This window comes from Felis catus, chromosome A2 (assembly GCF_018350175.1).
Source record: "Felis catus isolate Fca126 chromosome A2, F.catus_Fca126_mat1.0, whole genome shotgun sequence".
Taxonomy (NCBI): Eukaryota; Metazoa; Chordata; class Mammalia; order Carnivora; family Felidae; genus Felis; species Felis catus.
Window position 1 is genome coordinate 2,455,457 of NC_058369.1, and position 11,125 is coordinate 2,466,581.

General features: G+C 59.7%; 1 protein-coding gene across 2 annotated transcripts; it reads left to right on the forward strand.

Annotated features, from left to right (window-relative positions):
- The first annotated feature begins 4,980 nt into the window (after positions 1-4,980).
- Positions 4,981-8,469, forward strand: S1PR4 (sphingosine-1-phosphate receptor 4). 2 transcript variants are annotated; one of them, XM_045043452.1, is made up of 2 exons: positions 4,981-6,056; positions 7,267-8,469. In XM_045043452.1, the coding sequence occupies exons 1-2, from the start codon at positions 5,115-5,117 to the stop codon at positions 7,309-7,311; spliced, it is 987 nt and encodes a 328-aa protein (XP_044899387.1). In that variant the 5' UTR covers positions 4,981-5,114; the 3' UTR covers positions 7,312-8,469. The 2 variants fall into 2 exon arrangements, with proteins under 2 accessions (XP_044899387.1, XP_044899386.1); XM_045043451.1 differs by having other exon boundaries at positions 4,984-6,276.
- Positions 8,470-11,125: the final 2,656 nt, after the last annotated feature.

The window sequence follows — 11,125 nt, forward strand, 5'->3', positions numbered from 1 at the left end:
GAACCCTTTATCTATAGGTCAGGGACTCAGCAACGACCTGTGCTGAACCTGTTTTGGCAAATGGCCAAGCCATTTACATACTGTCCCTGCCCACTTCTGCTACAACAGCAGCGTTGGGTAATTGGTTTTGTTTTTTTTTTTTTTTATTTTTTTAAAAATTGAGAGACAGAGAGAGACAGAGCACGAGCAAGGGAGGGGCCGAGAGACGGGGAGACACAGAACGTGAAACAGGCTCCAGGCTCCGAGCTGTCAGCACAGAGCCCGAGGCGGGGCTCGAACTCACGGACGGGAGATCATGACCTGAGCCGAAGTCGAAGTCGGACGCTCAGCCGACGGAGCACCACCCCCCCCCCCACCCCGGCGCCCCCCGCAGAGTTGAGTCATTGTGACAGAGACTGGCCCACAAAGCTGAAAATAGTTACTATTTGGCCCCTCGCAGAAAAAGTCCAACTCCCAGAGCTGGCTCCGCCCGTGGTTAACCTCTTGCTTGGGGTCTCTCCACACACGTTGTCTAAGAACATAGGATACGTTCGATAGAAAATCTTTTCCTTCATTTTCCCAAATGGTTTGGGAATGAGTCGGACACATCACGAACCTTTCCTCCAAAACGCCACGCGTTGTCAATGAACGGACCCCTCTTGTGGTCTAAGCCGAGGGCGATGGTCAAGTTTGGGGAATGCGGCAGTGAGAGAATGATGTCAGTTGCTAGGCAGCCCGAGTGAAAATCGCGTCGGTTGTCCCCGGATTGTCCTTCACAGCACCTTTCCCCCACACTGGCGTCCTGGGTCTGGGACTCCCTCACGGCCCTTAATTCCACGAGTCCTGGATCGCTTGTCATCCACAACAGCGCAGGCTTCTCTTTGTCTCACAACCTTTCGTGACCGCGACTCTTTGGAAAGTGTACGGGTCAGTCATTCTGTGGGATGTGCCTCAGGGCGAGTCTGTCTGCTGGCCGGGATATTCCCGGCAGGAATATCCGAGCAGTGACCGGTCCCCGTCACCTGGGTGACGCCTGGGTGGCTCGGTCGGTTAAGCGTCCCACTTCGGCTCAGGTCACGATGTCCCAGTCCATGGGTTCGAGCCCCGCGTCGGGCTCTGTGCCGACGGCTCGGAGCCTGGAGCCTGCTTCCGATTCTGTGTCTCCCTCTCTCTCTCTCTCTCTCTGCCCCTTCTCCGCTCATGCTCTGTCTCCGTGTCTCAAAAATGAATAAACGTTAAGAAAAAAGAGAAAGAAAAGAAGAAAAAGTGATCCGTGGGAAGATACTTTGAGATTATGCAAACGCCCTGCTCCCAGTGATCCCACGCAGTCACTTAACTCCCAGTGTCGACTCTTGCCTGGGCCAGTTATTGCTGGAGAGGTCACAAAGAGATGACTGTTCTGACTCTGTTATCGGGGGGACGTCTATCGGTGGAGCTGCAGGATATGGAAAGAGTCTTTTTTTTTTCTTCCCCTAATTGGTTTTATTGGGATCAACTGCACTTGAACATAAAATTGACCATCTTAACCACTTCCAATGCCCAGTTCAATGGCGTTAAACCATCCCAAGTGCTGTGCAGCCGTCCTTCTCTTGTGAAACTGAACTCTGTCCCCATCGAACGCTGGCTGTCCCCCCCCCCCCCCCCCGGCGCCAACCACTACTTTGAGTCTCTCTCAATTTTAAGGTCGCTCAGTACCAATGCCCAGATCACTCCAGGCTTGGCCAGCAGCCGCCCTGTCAGGCTGGCCCCTGTGTCTCTGACAGGTCCCCGTCCTGACTTCCTGGCACACCATGAACTTCCAGGGTCGCGTGGCACTCTCCCTGCCCCGCTCCCGGAATCAGCCATTTCTCCCAGGAGCCCTGGAGGTGATATTCAAAAGCCAAGATCTGATCTAGGGGCTAGATGTAACTGTTGTTATTGGCTGGTCTCAGAGGACAGAGTTATGAAATGGATTTTTGTCTAAATCATCACGGGGCCCGGGGCGCCAGGGTGGCTCAGTAGGTTAAGCATCCGACTCTTGGTTTCGGCTCAGGTCATGATCTCACCGTTCGTGAGTTCAAGCCCCACATTGGGCTCTGTGCTGGTGGTGTGGAGGCTGCGTGGGATTCTCTCTCTCTGTCTCGCTCAAGATAAAGAAACTTAAAGAAATGAAATAAAGTAAATTGTCATGGTCCTCGCTGATACTTTCCCTCCGGGGCTGTTTTGTGTGCTCTCCTATCCACGTTGACGTCTTATATGCTCCTCTGTGAACACCTGCTTTTTTTTTTTAATGTTTATTTATTCTTGAGACAGAGACAGAGTGTGAACAGGGGAGGGGCAGAGAGAGAGGGAGACACAGAATCGGAAACAGACTCCAGGCTCCGAGCCGTCAGCACAGAGCCCGACACGGGGCTCGAACTCACGGACCGTGAGGTCATGACCTGAGCCGAAGTCGGACGCTCGACTGACTGAGCCACCCGGGCGCCCCAAGACCTGCTTCTTACTAACATCAGTACCCTTGCCACTTTGCTCAGTCCCATAATACACATGAGACTTTCAGAATGACTATACCCTGCCAGTCCTGAAAACAAATGTACTAAACAACATCTTTTTTTTTTTTTTTTTTTTTTTTTGGTCAGTTCCTTTTGTCTTTAGAAAAAGTGCCGAGCCCAAAGGTTGCACAGGCTGGTTCTCTATTTCTGGGCGGTCATGGTTTTCATCTGAAACACAGTTCGTTTCACCTGTTTTCTGCTTCCGATCCACATCCTGGAGCTCCCCCCCCCCCACCCTTGTTGAGTTAATTTCATTGTAAACTACGGCACCTATTCTCAGAGCTTGAAAACTATGAGGAATGCCCATAGGGTGTCAGTCCCACCGCTGTCCATTTATTTCAACTCTACCCGCCCCCCTACCCCCCGCAGGGAACCAATTTCACGGGTTCCTGGTTTATCTGTCCCGGGTGGCTTTTGCAAAAGCGAGCAGATCGGGGCCTTATTTCCCCTTCTTTGCTTTGCAGAAGGTAGCACCCTACGTATAGCCTTTTGTATCCCCTGCCCCCGCCCCCACCCCCTTAACCATACGTCCTGGAGGCCACGCCCATCCACTCACTCACCGTTCATAGCCGTGTGGCACTCCAGGCTACCTGCAGCGTCGCTCCTCGGCCTCTCTCCTGGGTGCAGACGTTGGGGCTGCTTCTAATATTTTGCATTTACCAACAACAATGAATAACCATTTGCATGCATACTTTGGGCAGGTTTCTAGAGGGGGGTTGGCTCTTTTGTAGCATGGGGATAATCCTGAGATTAAATAAGGTATGGTGTGCATAGGGCCTTCCACTAGGCGGCAGGTAATTCGCGGCAGAAGGTCATTGTTGGATAGCTTGGCCTTGTGAGTCAAACTCTGCTCTCTTATACCGTTTACTTTGGTCCCGAATTCACTCTCTGAGACCGGGGTCCGAGTTGCAGCTGGAGTGGGGCTTAGGCGGAGGCCCGGCTCAACTAGCATTGGGGCTCAGCTTGAGATCAGAGTTCAGTTCTGGGCCAGGTGTCAGCCAGAGTCAGGGTTGTGGTCAGTCTATGGTCACCCACTCAGCCAAGGTCAGGGTTCAGCCAGGGATCAGGGATCAGTCTAGGATTAGGGCTGAGCCTGGGCTCAGGGCTCAGTCCAGGATCAGGGCTCAGTCTGGGATCAGGGCTCGGTCCAAGATCAGGGTTAAGCCCAGGATCATGGCTGAGCCTGGGCTCAGGGCTCAATTTGGCTTTAGGGCTGAGCCTGAGATCAGGGCGCAGTCCGGGATCAGGGCTGAGACTTGGATCAGGGTTTGGTCTAGGATCAGGGCTCAGGGCAGGATTAAGGTTCAGTCCAGGATCAGGGCTCAGTGCAGGATCAGGGACCATTTCAAGGTCCCGGCTCAGCATCAGGACACACAGCATGTCTCTGTGAATGTGCCTGAGTTCGGTGGTTCCTTGTGAAGTTGAGGCTGAGGCTCAGTGCTCAGCTCTTCGGGGGTGCTCCCTGGCGTGTCCCCCTGCCCCAGCCTCACACCCCCACTGCCTGGGCAGCCCTTGTTCCCACAACCTCCTCCTCAGACCTGTTTCTGCTTGGTCACCTCCAGTGAGAAGATGCTCCTGAGTCCCCAGGCAGCACCTCTGTCTGCGGCTCCCAGTACCTGCCCTGCTCCCAGGGCTGAACACTGAACAAAGGGAAGGGGTGCAGGCTGGTCGCCCTCGGCCCCAGTCTCGTGACCGCCGAGTCTTATGGGGATGTTGGCGCCCCTCGTAGCTACGCCTCCCCGACTCGGATTCCGCAGGACCAGCTAGACTCGTGCCCCAACCCCCGCCCCTCCCCCACCTCGTGCACATGCTCAGTCCTCAGCATCTCCAGGTGAGTCGGCCTGAGTGGGTCAGGATAGACGTGAGGGGGTGAGCTCCCACTTTTCCTATGAGCCCCGCCCCTCCCCATGCAGGGGTGAGGGGAGCAGCCCCAGCTCAGGCACAGGAGAGCCAATCCCGAGGGTCCTGGCTGAGACCTACGCGTGCGCCTGTCTGGGTGTTTACCTCCCGCTGCGTGTTCTCCTGGGCGACTGGGGACGGCTGGCCTCAGTTTCCCCTTCTGTGGACCGCGTACCACAGGCCGGGCCTGGCTCTGTCATGGGAACAAAATGTGCCTATGCCTTCCAGGAGGTATCTGGGGGCGCTCCTGTGTGCGCAGCCGCTTAACACACTCATTAAGCACCTACTGTGTGCCAGGCAGGCTTGGAGCGGTTGAGGAGCATGACGGGGTCCTGGAGGGGGTAGCTTGGCCGGGGGGGGGGGGGGCAGGGGAGCCACCCAGCCCGGGAAAGGGGCCCATTTCCCCTCCCCTCTGGGGCCCTCGCCCCTCCCTGGGCTCTCGGGGGGGTGGGGCGCACCACCGGGGGGGGGGCACAGATAGGGTCTCGCGGCGGGGGGCAACCGCAGCACCCTCCCGGAGCCGGGGTGGGAGCCGACCGTTGGGATGCCCCTCCCTGTCCCCGGCCTCACCCGCGGCCTGGGGCGGGGGGTACCTCGAACATAACAGGAAATTTCAAACAACAGGAAACCGAGGCCCGGCGAGTGGCTCCACCCTGCCCCGGGGGTGAGCCACCCCGGGGCCTCAGTCCGTCCCAGGGGACCGCCATGAACGGCTCGGGGTCCCCGGCCGAGGCCCCCGAGTCCTGCCAGCAGCTGGCGGCCGGCGGGCACAGCCGGCTCATCGCCCTGCACTACAACCACTCGGGCCGGCTGGCGGGGCGCGGCGGGCCCGAGGAGGGCGGCCTGGGGGTCCTGCGGGGGCTCTTCGTGGCCGTGAGCTGCCTGGTGGTGCTGGAGAACCTACTGGTGCTGCTGGCCATCGTGAGCCGCATGCGGTCCCGGCGCTGGGTGTACTACTGCCTGGTCAACATCACGCTCAGCGACCTGCTCACCGGCGCGGCCTACCTGGCCAACGTCCTGCTGTCGGGGGCCCGCACCTTCCTCCTGGCGCCCACCGAGTGGTTCCTGCGCGAGGGCCTGCTGTTCATGGCGCTGGCCGCCTCCACCTTCAGCCTGCTCTTCACGGCGGCCGAGCGCTTCGCCACCATGGTGCGGCCGGTGGCCAAGAGCGGGGCCGGCAAGACGGGCCGCGTCTACGGCTTCATCGGGCTGTGCTGGCTGCTGGCCGTCCTCCTGGGCCTGCTGCCGCTGCTCGGCTGGAACTGCGTGTGCTCCTTCCGGCGCTGCTCCAGCCTGCTCCCGCTCTACGCCAAGGAGTACATCCTCTTCTGCGTGGCGGTCTTCGCCTGCATCCTGGCCGCCATCATGGTGCTCTACGGGGCCATCTTCCGGGTGGTGCAGGCCAACGGGCAGAAGGCCTCCCGGGTGCTGGCCCGCCGCAAGGCCCGCCGGCTGCTCGAGACGGTGCTCATGATCCTGGCGGCCTTCCTGGTGTGCTGGGGCCCGCTCTTCGGCCTGCTGCTGGCCGACGTCTTCAGCTCCAACGACTGGGCGCAGGAGTACCTGCGGGGCATGGACTGGATCCTGGCGCTGGCCGTGCTCAACTCCGCGGTCAACCCCCTCATCTACTCCTTCCGCAGCCGCGAGGTGTGCCAGGCCGTGCTGGGCTTTCTCTGCTGCGGGTGTCTCAGGCTGGGCCTGCGGGGGCCCGGGGACTGCCTGGCCAAGGCCGCCGAGGCCCACTCTGAGGCCTCCACCACGGACAGCTCGCTGAGGCCCAGGGACAGCTTTCGGGGCTCCCGGTCGCTCAGCTTTCGGATGCGAGAGCCCCTGTCCAGCATCTCCAGCGTGCGGAGCATCTGAGCCGGTGCCCGCGCGGGTGCTTCTCTGGGCCCGCGGGACACCCGGGCGGGGTGGGCCGGCGGGGGGCGGGGGAGGGGGGTGCCGGGAGTGCGCAGGGAGCAGGGGGTCCTGACGGAGAGGCGGGAACAGGGCGGCCAGCGGGGGTGCGTCCGGAGGCCCCGTGGTCGTCCCCACGGCGCCTGGGCCTGCTGATGCCGAGCAGGTGTCCCGTGGCCTCCCTGGAGGAGGTGACTGCTCACGGGGGCGGGGAGGGTCCCGGAGAGGGCATGAGCGTCTCTGCTGTGTATGCCCCCAGCTCCCGGGTGATTCTGGGGAGTCCCAGCCCCCCCTCCCCCCGCCGGCCTCGGGGGGGGGGGGCTCCCGGGCATCGAGGGGGCGGCTGCGGGGCTGATGTCCTGGCAACACGTAAGCTCAGTGATGGTTTGTCCTGGCCTCCCTCTCATCCATGCATGGGCAGAGGGACGACGGCGCGGGGCTGTGGGCCGGCCGGCGGCGTGCGAGGAGGTGTGCCCGCGGCCAGGGAGGGCCGTGGGGCTGTGTGGATATGGGGTGTGGTTGTGCGGGCGAGCGGCAGGGTGTGGATGAGAGTGTGTGTGAGGGAGGGAGGCGGGCACAGACCGGGGCGTGCCGACAGTGTGGGCTGGCCTGTCTGCTCGTGCACAGACCCCTCCGTGTGTGTGTGTGTGTGTGTGTGTGCACGCATGAGAGCCTCTGGGGCTGCCAGGTGGGGCCCCCGCCCCTCCCGCTCACTTCCCCTTTCCCTGCCCCATCCCTCATCTTGGGCCCCCCCAGTCTCTTCCCCGCCTCTGGCCTCTGCCCCCTGTGGGGGCCCCATCTGGGGGCTAACCTGGCCCTCCCGACCTCAGGGAATTGCCCACTCCTCTAGAGTTCCCGTTATTTATTACTATTAGTTTTTAAAGTTTACTTCTCTCATAGTTATGCAGCCCTAATAGCTTTCTCTTTTCCATCTTCTGACTTTTTTATTTTAAAGTAGGCTCCACGCCCAGCATGGAACCTAACGGGGGGCTCGAACCCGTGACCCCGAGATCCAGACCTGCGCTGAGATCAAGGGCCGGATGTTCAACCGACCGAGCCACGCGGGCGCCCCTGGGGTTCCCTTTAGCACTAACTGCCTTGTCCTTCCCTCCTGTGACATGGGCCCATCACGGATGGGACCCTGGGAGGAGGCGCTCGCCAGGGCACGCGTGGTAGGAAGGCGCGGCCCATTCCGGGAGCCCCCGTGGCTGTTGAGCACTTGGTAAGTGGTCAGCGCCACGGGCAACCGAACTCAGTTTGGGTTTGAACAGCCCGTGACACCGCAGCCAGCACATTGGACAGCACAGGGCTACGGCCCTCAACGCGGGCCACTTTCAGCTGGCCGGAAGTTCCCTCTCTCTCCCTCCTTCCAGGCAAGCCCCTGCCTGCAAATCTTCCTGCCTCTGTCTTGCCACGTGCCTGGGGGCAGCCCCTGCCTGCCGCGTGGGCACAGGACAGCTCTTCTCCGACCTCGGTTTCCCCTGTGCACGAGGAGGGGTGAGGCGACTGGAAACCTCGCCGCACCGCCCCGTGCGCCACGGCTAGCCGAGGGGCGGCTGTTTACAGTTAACGAAAATGAAACGAAATTTTGAAATTCACTTTCTCGGTGCCTCGGTCAGCTGGAGGTGCCGCGTCTCAGTGGCACAGCCTGAGGGGCTTTATAGACACTCGTCCCCTCGTGGTTCTGGAGGCTGGAAAGCTGCGACCAAGATGCCTCTGGGGCTCCGAGGTGGAATCCGTACCATGCTCTCTCCTAGATTCTGGTGGTTTGCTGGAATCTTCCGTGTCCCCCCGGCCCGTGGAAGCGTCCTCCCGAGCTCTGCCTCCACGTGGCGCTCTCCCTGGGCGTCCGTGCCCAAATGCCTTCTTTCTCTAAGGACACCGAGCGACCTCATTTTTAACGTGATCACCTCTGTAAAGACGCTGTCTCCAAACACAGTCTCATTCTGAGGACTCAGACGTGAGCTCTGAGGGGGACGCAGTTCAGCCCACAACGTCTGGTTGCGCCAGGCACGTTTTAAGCACTCCATAGTGACGTGTGGCTTGTGGCCACTGTCCGGGGTGGTGTAGACGCAGGACATTTCCATCATCACAGAGATTTCTGTTGCACAGAAACTCCAGGCATGTGTCCAGGTGCACAATAAACTGGGATATTCTTATATCTTTCCGACTCTTATTGTCACGTTTATGGGTGACGGCAGCAACCTGGCTGGCTGATGGCAGGGTCTTGGTGGAATCTGCGGTGAGTGGAGCCTGGGCCATCCACCTTGAACCCGCGAGCCCGTGCTCTGGGCCCGCGTGAGCCGGCCCCACTGCCCCTTCGGGTCTCAGCTTTAGGACCGCCTCCTCCAGGGAGTCTGCCCTGATTTCCCCTCCTGCCTAGGTCGCCTCTCAGCTCCCACAGCTGCTTGCGCGTCCCACACTGACGGCGGCTGTGCCCGCTTCTGGTCACTCATCCGTCTCCTCCCCTGGACTGTCAGCTCTGGGGGGGGGGGGGGCGGAGACGGTGGCAGTGTCTGGGTCACTGGTGTGACCAGAGCTCCGAGAGAACTGGGCCCGACAGCACGCCTCCCTCGGAGCCTCAGAAACCTCTTCCTCTCCCTCTCCCCCACCCCAGGCCTCCCCCCTGACTGTCCCCAAGACAGCAGTACTGTCCCCAAGAATCCCGACTTCTGCCGCCTGTAACCTGCTATCAGTTTCCGGCTTTGCCACACACCACGGGCCTCGGTTTCCTCCTGGAAAACGATCATGTTCGTGTTTTTACATGAACGGCAGTAGGAACAAAGCCTCATATATATTACTCAGTGCCTGACACGCTGCTCTCCTCCCTCGTTCACCAGCTCGCTGGGCCCTCAGAAGCCCTCTAGGAGGCAAACGCCACCATCAGCCCCATTTTACAGATGGAGAAACTGAGGACCAGAGAGCTTAGGGGATGTACCCAAGGCCACACGCCTCAGAAGGGGCAGAGCTGGGGTGGCAGGCAGCTGGCGTCTCGATCCCTGCTTGTTAGGGATTACTTGAACCTCTCCATTTCCCAGGCGGGAAAACCATGGCTCAGGGGAGGAGGCGGCGTGAGCCGCTCCAGGGCCCGGGCCTCGTCACCCGAGCCAAGTTCAGGCCCCTTTCTCCGGCTGTCTCTGGGTGAGTGTGTGCGTGTCTTGTGCGTTCATAGCCTGACCCGGAAGAACGGGGGCACATGGCAGAAGCAGGGACGAAAGGCACATGGGCCAGAATGAGTTTCGGGGTGGGGGGGGGCATTGGAGCTCTCACTTCCCATTCATTCCACTCATTCATTCATTCATTCACTTAACCAGTGTGTCAGGCTCTACTCTGGGCATTGGGGTTCCGCCCACAGACACCCTGGTGCCTGCCCCCACAAAGGTCCCACTCTGGTTAGGGGTGACAAACGCCAGGCAGGAAGGTGTTAGCCTTGCAGGAGGGTGGGGTGGAGGGATAGGAGAGGCAGCAGTCGGGAGGCTGCACGAGCTGGTGCATTCGCACATCAGCGCTTACTGAACCCTTAATGTGTGCTGAGCTCTTTCTGAGTCAGTTCCCCTGGGGACCATCTTACTGAATTCTTACCCCTGGCGGGGGGGGGGGGGGTGGCTGGGAAAAGGGCATCTGATTATTTGTCATCATATCGGGTGGCTGAGGAAACTGAGGTTCTGCCAGGTGAAGCAATTTGCCCAAGGTCACACAGCTGGGAAGGGTGGGTCGGCACTGAGACTTGATTCCAGAATTCTATCAGTCAGCACACAGGTCACCTCGCACCTGGGGCAGAACGGGGGGTCCCCCAAGTCCTTCAGGAGCCGTATTGAAGCCTGGATGTCAACTCACTGGGGGGCAGGGCCTTCTTGTTCGGCACCCTGTGGCCTCAGTCTTCCCATCTGTACCCTCACACAGGGGGTATGAGTTATGGATGTTCCTTAAGACCCCTCGCAGGCAGACAGTGCGATCTTAAGGTTGCCAGATTCGAAAAAAGCAAATACGGGACACCCAGTTAAATATATGAACAACGAACTTCAAAAGAATTTTTTTTTTTACTATGAATATGCCCCAAATACGAATAAGCCTAAGTAGAAATCATCCTATCACCGACCCTGCACAAACTCCAGGCTCCAGACTACAAGTCCCATAACCCACTGCACCATCCCTTTAGGAAACTTCTATCATGATTTCTTTCTTCTTGTTTCATTCATTCATCCCCAAACGGTATAGCCAACCCACTGTATGCCAGGCCTCGCACTAAATTCTGGGGATACATCAACGCACGAAGCGGACAAAAGTCTTTGCCCTCGCGGAGTCTAACATCTATGTGTCTTGGTTGTTTCAACGGATTTTTCTGACTTCTGCCAGGAAGACTACAGCTCCCATGAGCCCTGCGCCTGTTTGACCGGACTACAGTTCCCAGGAGACTGCGCGCACTGGGCTGGCCCCTCTCGTCTCTTATTCCAACTTCCTTCCGGGTCGGAAGGTCACGTCCTGCCCCGCGGCTCTCACCGCCCCCCTCGTCCCCCCACAAAAGACAGGGTTGGAGAAAGTTCGACCGCAAATAGTTGTTTTAAAGTCTCCGTATTTCGGGACTCGGAGTTGACGTGACACGCCATCAGTTCTAGCCCAATGGTCCACCGCGGCGTCCTCCGTTGGGAAGTAACAGACTGGGCCTACCACTCCCAGGAGGCTCCGCGCGCTCCAGGAGGACTACAACTCCCCGGAGGCAGCGCGGCGAGCGGGGCGGCCCGTGGCGGTGCCCGCAGGACCCCGGAGCAGGCGCGGGCTGCCCGGCGCGGCGCCCGCAGGACCCCGGCGGCTACCCA